This window comes from Thamnophis sirtalis, unplaced genomic scaffold (genome assembly GCF_051295495.1).
Source record: "Thamnophis sirtalis isolate CommonGarterSnake01/CBP01778 unplaced genomic scaffold, rThaSir2_p1.2 scaffold_4, whole genome shotgun sequence".
In the NCBI taxonomy this organism is placed as follows: Eukaryota; Metazoa; Chordata; class Lepidosauria; order Squamata; family Natricidae; genus Thamnophis; species Thamnophis sirtalis.
In genome coordinates this window covers 19,843,134-19,858,665 of record NW_028261384.1, presented here as the reverse complement: position 1 = coordinate 19,858,665, position 15,532 = coordinate 19,843,134, and the positions used below count along the sequence as shown (strand labels likewise).

General features: G+C 37.4%; 1 protein-coding gene across 4 annotated transcripts in view; it reads right to left on the bottom strand.

The window, feature by feature from the left end:
• The window catches only part of NRP1 (neuropilin 1), a 170,460-nt gene that overhangs the window by 87,803 nt on the left and 67,125 nt on the right, over positions 1–15,532 (bottom strand). For all 4 annotated transcript variants that reach the window (XR_015696320.1, XM_087712543.1, XM_087712542.1 and 1 more), the window contains exon 7: positions 140–295. Coding sequence is in view for 3 of the 4 variants with exons in the window: in XM_087712543.1 (XP_087568669.1) it covers positions 140–295 (156 nt within the window). In the remaining variant the exon portion in view is untranslated. The remainder of the gene's footprint in view (positions 1–139; positions 296–15,532) is intronic.

The following is a 15,532-nucleotide window of genomic DNA, read 5'->3' as shown; positions in this document are numbered from 1 at the left end:
AAATGAGAGGAGTTGTGCAGGCAAAAGGACACAAGTCTTATTTAGCTATAGTTTCCATGTGTTTCATACAGCACTTAGCAGGAGAGAAGATACAGAGAATGTTTTATGCAGCACTCTGAAGGATGACTAAAACACTCACCTTCTGGAACATTGTTGTGGACCACAGTATAGTTTGCAGAGAAACCTTCTTTTGCTATTGCACTGTCGGTATAGAAAACCATAGACAGAATGCCAGTTGATGAGAGGACACGACCGGGAGTATTTTGTCCACAGTACCGCCCAATGTGAGGGCCAACTGAAAGGAAGATAGTAATATATGTATGAAAAGAAGAAAAGGGTTGAATGAATCTTTCCAACTACAAATGGTTAAATCTTTCTAACAACAAAAGTGTGCATTAATAGAAGTTCCTCAAGAGATTATAGGAAGACAGACCTATAAGAGAGGAAGTAGAAATTATCCTCCAGTGTTTGTATTTTATTAATCTGAAAACAATCTATTGTTCAGCTCTGCAACAAAAGTATTGCTTTCACAATATTCTGATTACAGATATTTGAAAAATATGTTTAGATATCTTTAATAAAATAAATTTGATTTTTATACACTGGGCCACATACTTTTTTGAATTTTGTGATGTATTCTTAGAGAAGTAAGAAAAAATACATCAAAGTGACATTTTAAAATAAAATACAAGAAGTATAATTATGGAAGTACATAAATATTATTTTCTTAAGTTTTTAAATTAAACATTATACATTTATGACAAATATGACAAAATGGAGTTATGAATGAACATGGAGTAAAAGACATTACAAACAAAATTAGACTAATCCATCTAACAATAATTCAATTAATAATGCAAGATATAGGAATAAACAACATATATTTCCAAATAATGTATTTTAGTTTGATGTCATAAGTTGTAAGATAGATGATTATAAATATGAAGAACATTTTTCAGGACAAACATAAGAACAAACAAAAGATTTTGGCTCTCACAAGCAGGTCTAGGAGATAAAACACTCTAAATGAAAAGCTAAAAAGAAGGAAAGGAAATAAAACAAACAAACAATATCTTATCTTTTAGAATTAAACCAAGCAATATAGAAAAAAGAGAAATACACAGAACAAGAATTTCTTAAAGAGAATTTTCATTGTCTAGATTAGAATAGTTTTTTATTTGATTATTCTTACCATCTCACCAATAAAAGGAAGAAAATAATGTACACAATCTGATTCCATGATAAAACACATAAAAAGAAATATAGTGATGAAACACATATCTGGTAATACAAGTAGTCAGCAATCAGGCAAATGCATCTCTCTTCCAGGAGGGTACCTCAATTTGTTTGATGTAATAGATTTTCTGCTTAATTGCCTTAATTATAAACTTAGCAGTTCTGCTTACAATAGATACATTGGAGTCCAGGAGGAAATAAGAAAATCTGTGATTGAAATTCTAATTGGCTTCACCATGTCCAACATCTTTTTTATTTTTTTAACAATAAAAGTTTTTCAAAAAAATTTTTAAAAAGAAATTCCAATTGGTTGTTTTTTCCAATAGGGATGGTAAGTATCTATGCCTTACTAAGGGGGCATGTAATTGATAGTTGAACAAAACATAAGCAGTATTTTTGATGGCTGAGGTACCGCATATGCATATCCTCTCCACGATATGCCAACTGGTAGAAATACATGGAGTACAACAACTCAAATCTTGCTCCAGAATGGGCCCCCCTTAAAAATCACAATGTATGTATTAAAAATGTTGTATTTAGGTGATATAAAACATACACAGTTAGATGAAGTTTTGGTCAACTTAGTTTGCTTTGGATTCAATTGAATAATAGTACAGTAGTCATCATTTCTTTTTCATAGTGACTTTATCTGGAAACCCAACCAATAATTATGAATAATTTAACTCTACAGTTAACCCTGGTTTAATGACCATCCACTTAGCAAAGTTATGATTGATCTTGCCAGAGCTACTTACAACCTGATTCTGGAGTTCTGACTGCCACCCCCAACCCCGTAGACACATAACTCAGAATATATATATATTCTATTCTGAATTAGCATTCCCTGGAATTCTGGGAGTTGAAATTCACACATCTTAAACTTGTCAAGTTGAAAAACACTGGTCTATCCCTATACATGCTTTGTAGCTTTAAGCTTTCCTCCATTGCTCATATTATTGCCACCAAAGAAATAATTCACATTCAGTATGAAATATTTCCTTTCCATTACGATAATAGTCTTAGAGGTATTCACTGAAGATATATGCCAGTGAACTAGCCTCTGGAAGCTAAGAACAACAAATCTTTTGCTAGTTAAAACCTATAACAGGATTGGCTAAAGCTCCTAAGCCTAAGAGCCTCTCACCACAATTTCCATATGGCTGGGAGCCAAACACTACACAGATTCTGTTCCTTCCCCATCATCATTTCTCCACTCTCAAGAATTAAATCAATATACTTGCCCCTTCCTTCTCTCTCAACAGCTTTATCCATAAAGCCTTATTTCCCTTCACAACTTCCCTTCAAACTCTCCAGAAACCTTTCCAAAATAACCCTTTATGTTTCCTCCTTCTTGCGATCCACTATCTGTTTTCATTGTTTTTTATCCTCAGGTCTCTTTCACTTTGAGAAACCCTTAGAAATTTTCACAAATTTTATCAAGTGCAACCTTCTACTGCTTTCTATTCTAAAGGCAATATTTTGGGAAAGTAACAAAGAGTTGTGTAGTTCTCTGTGTAGTAAGTAAACTAACAAAAACAAAACATGCCTCTATTAACCATTCCAGGTCCCATTCCTATTTCTATTCAACTTTGTTTTTTATTTGTAACAATTCACCTATCATGAATAAATGCAAAATTGTGTTTAAAAGCTTATACACCTTTTCAATATGAAAAATGTCTAGGTTTATTTTTTTTACCCCAATACTAATTCATGAGTTTTTAACATTTTATAGTTAGATAAATTGCAATAGAGGGACACAGTGACTCAGTGGCTAAGACACTGAGCTTGTCGATCAGAAAAGTCAGCAGTTCAGTGGTTTGATTCCCTAGCACCATGTAACCGAGTGAGCTCCCGTTACTTGTCCTAGCTTCTGCCAAAATAGGGACCACTTTGATGGGAAGGTAACAGCAATTTGTGTGCCTTCAGCATTTAGTCATGCTGGCCACATGACCACGGAGACATCTTTGGACAGTGCTGGCTCTTTAGCTTTGAAACAGAACTGACCACCACCTCCTAGAGTCCGGACTGTGCAAGGGGAACCTTTACCTTTAAGTTGCAATAATTATAAACAAACTGTCCAGTATCACAAGCCACCATTTTTTACTGTTTTCAAATATATTTATTAAATTCAAAATGGCAGTTGCAAATCACAGTCAATGTGTTACTTGCAATGAGTGAATGCAATTCTGACCATTTATTATTAATTTGGGAACCATGAACCTTTGACTCCGGAAGACAACATGGACCAATCTCAATTTTCTTGATAACAGTTTTGGAAATGATTTGCCATTGTCTTTTTTTTGTCCTCACCCATAGGCTTTCCTCGACTGTCCAGGATGGCAAAAACAGCCTCTCCAGGCTCCGGAGGCCCTCTGGAAACCAGAAACGGCTCCATTTCTGGCCTTCCTGAACTTCTGGTGGGCCCATTTTTCACCCTCCCCGAGCCTCTGCATGCGTCCTGCACTTATCTGCATCCAAAACGGGCCATGTGGGGACACCTGGGAGGGGAGAGGTGGGCGGGGCTAGCCAGGAGTGGGATTTGGGGGTCCTCCCAACAACACAGAATCTTAGCTAGAGGTTCTCCTGAACCCATGCAAACCCCCAGCAGCCCATCCCTGCTTTAATCACTACACAAAATGGGCTTGCTGTGTGATAGCTATGAATAAAAAACATTGGCAAAAAAGGCAACATATTATAAAATCTTAAGAGAAATCAGGAAAAGAAACTTGGTCAAAGAGAAAGAAATTTTGGACAACTTGTTTTATTTTTGCCAGCTGAATAGCACTTAGCACTTAGACTTATATACTGTTTCATTGTGCTTTACAGCCTCTCTAAGTGGTTTATAGAGTCAACATATTATCCCCCCAAAATCTGAGCCCTCATTTTATCAACCTCAGAAGGATGTAAGGCTGTTAACTTTGAGTCAATCAGAATCGAACTCCTGGCTGTGAGTTGAGTTAGCCTGCAATACTGCATCCTAACCACTGTACCACCACAGCTCTGAATAACTTGCTAAACTTGGACTTTGAAAACTGGCAATATTTTTACATAATAATATATATTTTTAATTTGTGGTTTATTGTTCTCTTCTATGTGTGAGCCATTCATTCTAGAGGTGGTATCCAGCCAGTTCTCTCCGGTTTGGGAGAACCAATAGTGGCTGCTGCAGGTGGCTCCGCCCACCCACTCCCACGTAATGCGTGACCTTCTGCACATGCTCTCACATTTGCAAACCGGTAGGGAAGGTAAGTGAATCCCATTAATTCATACACATCTACAGTATGTGCATACAAACAATATGTAGGAAATGCTGTCCTTTATTTTACATGGGACTAGTCACTATCCATCCTTCTCCTCTCATTGTATTGCTGCCTTCTGTTCAATGAGCAAACATCTGTGTTTAGCTCTTTTTCACTAAATCTTTTGATCACTGTAGCCACTGAGTTTAATTAGGGGGAAAAAGGAGACCCATTAAATTGTACTGCAGTACTTATTCTGATTACTTGATGGGCACATGTTTTATTGGCAGTATGAGTGATTTGCCACTGCCTTCTTTTATAGTTTCTAGGCTTTAGATCTGATATTCCGTGCAAAAAAAGTTTTCTCTAAGTAGTAAAACCAAACTTATTTGAAGTTAATTCAAAGTTCCATGTAAATCATGCCTTTATGAAATTGAATTTTAATTCATTTGAATACCATCAGTTTTCACAGTTCAATTTGACTCCTGTATAACTATGTACATTCAGCAAATGAAATCCTTGTAGAATATCATATTAAGAGGTAAGCAATTTTATTATGTAACAGTAAGACTATCGTATTGAGATAATGCAATATTGATTTGAGTTGAGCAGGATGAAAACAGGTTTTTTTTTTAAAAAAAAAATCTTCCTACATAAGTACAGAGCATACTTGAAAAAATTCTCTCTTTTTATTTTCAATTTCAGGCTCCCAAACCCTTGCAAGTGACAATAAATTACTTAATGTAGTGTAAAAGGTGACCATAGTCAGATGATTCACTGCAGGGAAAATGTCTTGACCAATAATTTATGAGAGTATATCACTACTTGCTTAGCTAGTATGTGTCAGTCTTTTCTGAAAGCTGCTATTAATCCTTCTTTGCCTTGTAATTTGTGAGCCAAAGGTCAAATAGATTTCAGCAGAGCACATTTACTCTTAACTGTTTAAACTGAAATTATAGATTAGCTTGGACCCATTTAAGTTACTGCTGAAAATTACTACATTTTAATACATACAATACTCAGTCTTATTTTTAAAGCATCAATTCTAAAGCTGGAGTTGTGTAATTGGGAAATACTAAATCTTAGTTTAGGGAGTGGGAAAATGAAAAATACATTTTATGCATTACTTTGTCTCTTGGTATAAGAAATTAAAACCATAGGGAAAATGAATTTCACTGCAGGAAAATAGGTCAGCTTTAAATACCAGTTGTCTGCCATGAAGGAATAGGGAGTAATACAAGACATGGAGTTTGCTCATTGTGGTTGTAGGTCATAACAATTGTAAAACTGGTCCAGTGGTGGGTTGCAGGCAGTAAGCCCTGGTAGGGGCATACCAGAGCCTGCACAGAGCACTGGGTACCATTCCAGTATGGTGCTCCGGATGGCCACTCACCCGCCTGAGCTCCTTACCTGTCCTTTAAAGCTTTTGGCACTTCCACGCACGCGCATGGCGCATACAGCAGGTGCGTGATGCTCTGCTGAGCAGCTGGAGCATCGCAGGGGCTTGCAGAAGCATCACTGGCAGCTACAATGCATGCGCACGCACTGCGCACGTCAATTTGGGCAACGCCAGGTCCGTTCCAACCCTACCGGTTGGAACGACCACTGAACTGGTCATTCACATGACTGACTTGATTTTTTTTCAACCTATGTTGTAACAGTCATTAAGCACACAAGGCTGTTGTTAAGGAAATGCCATGGTTGTTATGCTGGCCAATGGTTCATTATGGGCGTGGTTTTGCCAAAAACGAAAAGTACAATGGTAAAACCATTGTAAAACATGGTCACACAACTGTGAGATGCTGCAAATGGCAATAAATGTGAGCAAGTTGTTAAGCATTCAAAGTTTGATCTGCAGAGGTGGAGTCTGAATCAGAGCGGGAAGATGAACAGGTGACAGAGAACGGGAGAGTGGCTCTAGTGCCTGTGGAGGAAACTGGGGAAGGGCAAAGTCAGGCTGGGCAGAGCAGGGTAGAGGTAGAACAAGGGAATTGGTTCAGATGGGGCATGCAGGGAAAAATGGAGAAGAGAGCAGTGTGGATTGCATGGCTTACGAGGAAGGAAAGGGCCCAGAATCCCTTCACAAGGCACTCCTGGGGATGGAGTTTAAAGGAGAGGCAAATGGGAGGCGCGGTGGCCAGGAACAAATGCTGAGTTCATCTGGTATTAACGGCTTATCTGAATTTCTGCCATCCTCCCAACTGGTTTGATTTACTGCTGTGCTACTTCACTTCTGGAACTCCTTATCTTGCTTGCTCTGCCAGATTAATTACCTTATCTTGCCTTGTTGGATTTATAGTTGGAAGTTTTCTGCTTATAACGTTTGGACTGGAGTATTTCCTGCCAAAGGCTGTTACAGGTTTGTGGAACAGCTTTTCTCCAGGCTGGAGAGTTGAAAGGGACGTTGGGGGACACAGTTGGTGTTAATAAAGGGACTGTGTTGTGTTTGTGGCATGGCCCGGGTCATCACAGGAACTTTGAGTCTGGGTTGTAAGTCCCTTGTTGGGTGGCCATAACTTCAAGTGGCCTCTAAGTGACCACTTATAAATCAAGGAGTACCTATATATCTGCACACCTGTGAGCTCCGAAGTATTTTTTGGAGACAAACACAAACCTATAAATCACATGTCTAGTATTTTAAAAGTTAAGCAATTGAATGGCACTTTGGAGATTTCACACAGGGATAATCCAATTGCTGGAATAGATAGAAGCCACAGTTACATTTCCTATTGAAATAAATGGAAATGTGACAAATCTAATAGACGTAGGTTGTTCAAAGCATCTCCCTCATCCATTATGCTACTCCCCTCTCTGGAACAAAAAACAAAATAAAACAAAAAACACAAATTACTTTTATGGAGTACTATCCTTCTCTCTTTTTGCCTATAGAACTTGTATCTCTTATGATTTCTTATTTAATAGTAGGATGGCCAATATCCAGAAAGTGTTTTATAAAATGAATTTATTGGCAATGGCATGTTAAAAGCAGATTATAGACTAACAGAGAAGATGTAGATGGATGTTGACCTCAAAAATGTCATTTTCGAGGTTACATATCACTTTGTGGCATTGACTTGAGTTACTTGCAAGAAATGTTCTTAATGAATTGATTTAGGTATGGTGTTCAGTTATGAAAGCAAGGGAATCTGTTATGAAATAGCAAAGCCTACCACCCTTGACAGATGGAGGCCTATCTTATAAAGACTCATACCACAAAACCCAGAAAAAAATATAAATGTTCGATTTTCCAAGATGAGCTTCTCCTGGGCTTTTCTTTGAACATTCTGAAATTCAATGTTAATCTTCTACAGCCATAAAAGAGAATATAGTCTCTTTGATAAAATACTTTGGCAAAGAGACCAAAATCTATGATAGCAAAATATTGTCCAATGTTATATTTATTGTTAATAGGTCTATGAATGTTACAAAAATAATTGAAAAGAATTGCTTTGGAACTTGAACAGACTCCTCTCTATTAATCATTAAAGTAGCTCTATCTAAAAAAAAAAAAAGATGCAGCTAATTAAAGTTAATGTAATTCTTAAAGCAGCAGTGTCATTTTAATCGTCACATGAAGGGCTGAAAAATAATAGACTGATTTAATGAATAGCCAAACTGGTACTGTACTCAAGCTTGGGAAACTCGGAAGCACTTTCTGAACTAGGCACAATTTAGTTGTTAATACACTACTTATGCTAGTAGATTTATTGTCATCAGTTAATAGAAAAAGTTAATATGGAATATTAAATAATGATTTGTATTAAAAAGTGACATTTATATGCTTACACATACTAAATAATGCACATTTCAAAACTATTGTCATCCTAGAAAATATATAATGGATAAGCAATTACAGAAATGTATATTTAAAATGTTTACAGCTTAAATAAAGGGCATTTTGTAAATTCAAAGATATATTAGAAAAACTATAATACTTGAGCATAATAGTTTTAGCTCCATCATTCTCTTGAACCAGAAAATTGCTACCTTAGGGAAAAATCTTGACACTAATCACTTGGAAATATTTCAAATAATTTTTCTAACTAGTCTTTTTTTCCACACATCAATTGCTGTAAAGATTATTGCAGGTATTCACACCATAAACCTTTCTGCAACAGAGAGAAGCTAATTATTATATTTAAGGCATAGTTACACTATGTTATAAAGCTGTTGCAACGGACAAGTTAAACACTACACAAATGTTTTATTAAAAGTTTGAAAAAAAGATTAACAATTAACAAAAAGCTTACAAAGGAAAAGAAGAAAGAAAAAGAAAATGACAAAAGAAAAATATGCAGCAAAAGATGAAAAGAAATATAAAAATGTAACTTCCAATTTTCTTAGCAGCAAATACAAGCATGATTATAAAATTATCTCTTACTCTATAGTTACAAAAAAGTTATCTTATTTCTATTATCTTATCTTTTTCTTAATCATCAAAATCAGAAGTCATCAGTTCCATTTTTTTCCATTTTTTGAAAAAAAGTATAGGTTTTTCTGTTCGCAATAAATATAGATGCCTTTTCACTAATCGGTGAAGTTTAGTCATGTCTGCAAATGGGATCATACCTATCAACCATTTCTGCATTGTGGGTAATGCTGAATCTTTCTACTTTTGATATAATAATAATATATTTTCAGTTGTCATAGAATAAAAATAAAGTTTCATGACTTTTTGTTCTGTCTATTCGTTACTTCCAAAAAAAAAAGCCTCTCATTTCACTTTAAAATGTTTACAATTAGTGAGTGTATTCGTAACCAAAACTGTTTGGCTTCATTATATATTTATCAAATATGATAAAATGTCTCTTCCTATTATTCATATTTCCACATAAATTTGAAGTACCTTCATTCATTCTAGACAATTTCTCTGGTGCCAAATATCAACATTATATCATTTATAAATATTCAATTTAAGGTTAGAGTTTAATGTAAATTTTAACCATTTCAATCACGTTTTCCTATTATTCAATTTGTATACCGTAATCAAGTTTTAGCCCATTTTATCATTCATAATTTCATGTAATTTCCTTTTGTCTCAAATTTTCAACAAGTTGTACATTTTAGCAATATATGTCCATCATTTGTACATAGTTTTGTTTCAACTTCAGTGTTAAAAACTTTAAAGTATTTCATCTATTTTAAATCTTTCTGATAATTGTATATAAGCAAACAAATACATTCTTTTATCAGATCTTGATTTGATTTTATATTTCCCATGGAAAAACCTAGCTTATCACAATACTAATAATTTATACTTACTTATCACTTATATCATTTATAGAATGCTTCTTGCCATGATGAGAGTCACAGAGGTTTTTTTTCAGGTTGAATCTAGATTTAAATTTACTCCATATTCTCAGAATGGCTTGTCTAACATAATGATTTGTAAAATCTATATTAATTTTAGCTTTGTTATACCATGCTGTCTATACTGACAAGTTCAATACTAGGCAGTCTTTTAGTTATTGTTTTTCCAGCTGCATTGTTACTTACTAATAGGGACTTTTGATGGAGGTAGTCCTCAACTTAAGACCATAATTGGGACTGGAACGTCTGTTGTTAAGTGAGGCATTATTAAATGTATGATGTTTGATTTTATGATCTATTTTCACACGTTCATGACGTTCATGACGTTGTTAAATGAATCATCAGATCATTAAGTCAATCGAGCTCCCCCCTTGATAATGCTTGTTGGAAACTGATTGGAAAGATTGCAATCATGTGGTAATCATGTGATCCAGGACACTGCAATCATTGTAAATACATGCCAGTTGCCAAATGTCCAAATATGGGCAATGTGACAGTTGAGAATGCTGTGACGGCTATTTAAAAGTATGAGGACTTGCAATATAATTATAACTTTGAGTAGGGTGGTTGGGCTAGAAGACCTACAAGGTCTCTTCCCTCTGTAAATTTGTTAAATTTTGATTGGCTTTTAAGTGAATAATAAAGGATGAGCTGTACGTGGGACACAGTGGCTAACATGCTGAGCTTGTCGATCAGAAGGTCAACAGTTTGATGGTTCGAATCCTTAGCGCTGCATAATGGAGTGAACTCCTATTACTTATCCCAGCTTCTGGGAACCTAGCAGTTCGAAATCAGGTAAAAATGTAAGTAGAAAAATAGGGACCACTTTGGTGGAAAGGTAACAGTGTTCCGTGTGCCTTTGGCGTTTAGTCATGCCGACCACATGAGCATGGAAACATCTTCAGACAGCACTCTCTTCAGCTTTGAAATGGAGATGAGCACCGCCCCATAGAGTTAGGAATGACTGGCATATATGTGCAAGGGGAACCTTTACTTTTACCTTAGAGGTACGTTAAATTAACCTGTAAGTGGATAAAGATGTGTGTGTATTATTTTAAAAAGATTCCTATTTAAATCATTTATATACTGTAAGTCTCTTACAGATATAAAACTATTCTTCAAGTTTATCATTGCTTAGTGTGATATGCCAGTGTGATATGCCAGTGATATTTGCAATTATGATAATGATGAAAAAATAATTTTGCAACCAATACATATTAGTTGTATACATTTGCGACTTTTCATACATTGTCACCATCAATTAATATATATTATCCTGTGTAAAACTGTAAGCACAGTTGTATTAGTGACCATTTCACTTATCACTGAATTGATGGACCTGATTGCAGTTGCTAAAAGAGGACTATCTGTATATTATACATAGATTTATTTCATGCATGCATGTTTTTACAAGGAGTCAAAATTCAAAAAGGTGACTCTACAAATTGAAATGATACTACCAAGATAGTAGCAATGAAGTCTGCATACCATTATGACATCAAAAGAGTTGGGGGCAATAACATTATAGGGCTGCCTTTATTTCTGAAAATGTTGATCTACAGTTTTGATTGTGTTCTGTTGTCAGAGCTGGTGTTCTGAAGAGTGCCAGTTAATAACTGAGATTGTCTTACAATACCCTCCAAAGAGAAATGGGGTAGATGGAAATTATCCACTTGTTTTTCCACCTGAAGCAATAGGAAAAGACTAACCTCTTAATCTGAATTAAATTTGGGATGGAAAAGGAAGAGTTTTGATCTTTGGAAGAATTCCTAAGGCATTAATTATTCTAGAAATCTTATGAATAATATTTAGAAGAGTTATTGCTCTTAATCTGCTTAGTGTGTATGTGTGTGCAAACAATTTCTTTATCTCAATGAAACTGAAAAACTAATTCTTGGTAAGCATTTTCTTGTTAAAAGCTGGGCTGTGTGTAGAAACATAAAGAGCCCTGCCAGATCAGGGTAAAAACCCATCTTATTCATCTAATCCAGCAGGTTCTGGAGAACTGGTAGCAGAACTTTTGAGTAGTTTGGAGAACCGGTAGCAGAAATGTTGAATAGTTCAGAGGACTGGCAAATCAGGGGTGGGTTCCTGCCAGTTCTAACCTCTTCTATAGAAGAGGTTCCACAAATCTACAGTGTCATTTAGAACCAGTTCCAGCTCCCTCCCCCCGCCCATCCGCACAGCATCAAGATGAAGAGTGAGAGGAAGAATTCTGGGAGTTGAAGTCCACAAGTCTTAAAGCTGTCAAGTTTGAACGCCCCTGAGGTTTCTTTTCTAAAGGGTTAGGGGTGCAAGGGTCTTGTAACTTGAGAGCTTTAAGACCTGCATGCTTCAAATGCCAGAGTTTCTGAGGCAACATTTCGGTTGCTAAACAAGAGCGTTGTTAAGTGAGTTTCACCACATTTTACAAGTTGGCCACACCCACTCAGTCACATGACTGCCAAGCCACTCCCATTTGGTCACATGACTGGCAAGCCACTCCTACCCAGTCACATGGCCAGCAAGCCATTCCCACAAAGCAGGCCACACCTACAGAAGAGATTCTAAAAATTTTTGAAACCCACCAAATGCACCACTGGCCCCGAGGGGGTGTGAATGGAGATTCTGCAGTATCATTTTCCTGCCATGTCCACCAAACCACACCACGCCCATCATGCTACGGCCACAGAACCAGTAGTAAAAAAAATTGAATTTCACCACTGATCTAATCCATCTTTTGGTCTGACCAGACAATTATCAGTCTGATGTATTCAAATACCTCAGAAACATTGTTCAGAAGATGATAGCTCTTTTTGACTTATTTCCCGGAACTGCTGCTTAGAGTATGTTGTTGCCTATGATTCAGGAGATAATCACATATTGTAGCCATCAATGCTAATGTCCCCTGATCTGCTATGAATTTCTCCAGTTTTCTAAAAGTCCTCTAAGACAGCTATGAGAAAAGTGTTTCACAATGAATTCCTCAATTTAATAATGTTTCATGGATATTAGTTATATTCTTCCCTCACTTTGTTTTTAATATGGCCAAGGAACCAATTTTCTCTCTTTTGCCTCATTGGATGGAAAGTGGATCCATACTCTTACATTCTAAATCATGTTTCACACTCATTCAGCTAATGGTAACTGCCTTCTAAAAATAGGCTGTGTGAATAAGATGTTGGCAATTAATAGCTTGTGATATGGCAAGTATGAGGAGGAACAAGGAAAGTGAAAATATTCTGGAAACCCAGGTCAGGAACAGCAGGAGCAATGGATTTCTCTCTCTGCGTGTGTCTGTGTCTGTGTGTGTGTGTATCTGTGTGTACTTGAATGCCCAAGAGTCTATAGCCGTGATGTTGCCATGCAGCACCCTCTCTATGGGCAGGTGAGCTGTGACCTACTTCAGCTCCGCAGTACATGGACATGTGCCTCCCATGGGCCAGCTGGTTGTGGGGTTGGTGGGAGAAGCGTGTGCATGTGGTGCACAGGGCATGGGTGGCATGGAGCATGCGGGGGATGGGAAGCGTATGCAGGGGCCACACAGGAGTGGGACGCATGTGCACACATGCATTGCATTTTGGGGTTTGGGGTATGCATACTTTCGGCAATGGGTCCGGAAAAGTTTAGCCCTCATTAGTCTATAGCAGTGATGGCAAACCTATAGCACGTGTGCCACAGGTGGCACGTGGAACCATTTGCGAGATGCTGCCCTGTCAGCTGGCTAGCGTGCATGCGCGTGCTGGCCAGCTGAGTTCGCCTTTTTTTAAAGCCATTTCTCGCCTTCCCCAGGCTCCAGAGGCTTTATAGGAGCCTGAGAAGGGCAAAAAAAGGCCCTCCTGAGGCTTCATGAGATTCCCTGAAGCCTCCAGAGCGCAAAAAACGGCCCTATGGGCAAACTGGAAGTTCGGAAATGGACTTTGGGTTTGCTCAGAGGGTCATTTTGAATGCTCCGAAGGCTTCTGGGAAGCCTCCTGAAGGTCCATGAAGCCTTCAGAGTACTTAAAATGACCCTCCGAGCAAACAGGAAGTGACTTCCGGTTTGTTCGGAGGGTTGTTTTGACTGCTCTGGAGGCTTCAAGGAAGCCTCCTGAAGGTCCCTGAAGCCTCCAGAGGGCTTCCGGGGGTCGGGGGAGGCTGTATTCGTCCTCCCCAGGCTCCTATAAAGCCTCTGGAGCCTGGGGAGGGCAAAAAAAGCATGCAAAAAATGGGGGGAACTCCTGTAGTGCGTGCATGTGCACTGGGGGGTCACAACTCATGCATTGCATTTTGGGTGCAGGACACCCGCACACGACCCCCCCCTGCACTCCCTCCACTTATGGCACATGAGCCCAAAAAGGTTCACTATCGCTGGTCTATAGAGTTCCTCCGCATGGATTTATGTAGTGGCCTTGAGCTATCTGTGACATTGTAGGTGATTATAATAATTGTATAAAATATTATTGCATATATTTTATACTGGTTTCTATATAAAACATATCTAAACAGCTTACAAATGTAACAGCTATAACAGAAATAATATGAAGATCATATACAACAAAACAGGAGGGGGAAATAAGTAAACAAAAACAGAAACTAAAACCATTTATCCAGGCTTCCTACAAGAAATACCAAAGAAAATTAAAATATCTAGTATTAAGTGCCTCACAAGCTTCAGGAAAGACTACTTCAGAAAGTTCAGTGATAACACAGGACCAACCACACCCATATACAATTGGCACTAGATGGTTTTTGGCACATGGAGAAAAAAACTCCCCAGACTGGGCCTGCAAAGACCTGTCCCAAATTCTTAGGGTCCTTTTTTATGCCAAAAACAGAACCCTGATCTTGACTAATCAGCCAATTGGCAGCTAACATGACTGCTTCAAAAGATTGTAATATCTGCCACAATTTGCAACAACTTCAATTTCTGAGAGTAAAAGTATCTCCCTATAGAACACTTCATAGTAGTCTAAACTTAACCAACAGTAGTAAAATAACACCATATATCACCTCTCCATTAGTGCTAACACCATGTAAAATTTATCTCTTTAGCCCACATCCGCAAGAATTTGATGTAAGATCACTGTTAACAGCAGAACTCAATGTTAGCAGGATTAAATTCTGTACCACTCTATAATATATAATTGAATTAACTTTGTATTTTTATACCATTATTTTGTGAATGCTCTTATAATCTTTTATCATGACCATATTCAGCATTGGGTGCGGAATGTCAGCTTAACGACCTTAAAATACAAGCAGAATTGCATTTCATTTGATGGACAGCATAGGAAACTCAATACATTTCTGCCTGACTTCTGATAAAGCCTAATGACTTGAAATCTGGACACCTTTCAAGGTTAATAGTAAAATACTCTTTATCTCCTAATTTTAACTATAACATAAAGGTAAAGGTTCCTCTCGCACATATGTGCTAGTTGTTCCCGACTCTAGGAAGCAGTGCTCATCTCTATTTCAAAGCCGAAGAGCCAACACTGTCTGAAGACATCTTCTTGATCATGTGGGCAGCATGACTAAATGCCAAAGGCGCACAGAACGCTGCTACCTTCCCATCAAAGGTGGACCCTATTTTTCTACTTGCATTTTTACATTCTTTCAAACTTCTAGGTTGGCAGGAACTGGGACAAATAACAGGAGCTCACTCCATTATGTGGTGCTAAGGATTCAAACTCTTGAACTGCTCACCTTCTGATTGGCAAGCTCAGCATCTTAGCCACAGAGCCACCATGTCCTTAATTTTAACTATAATGGTGATTAAATCAACC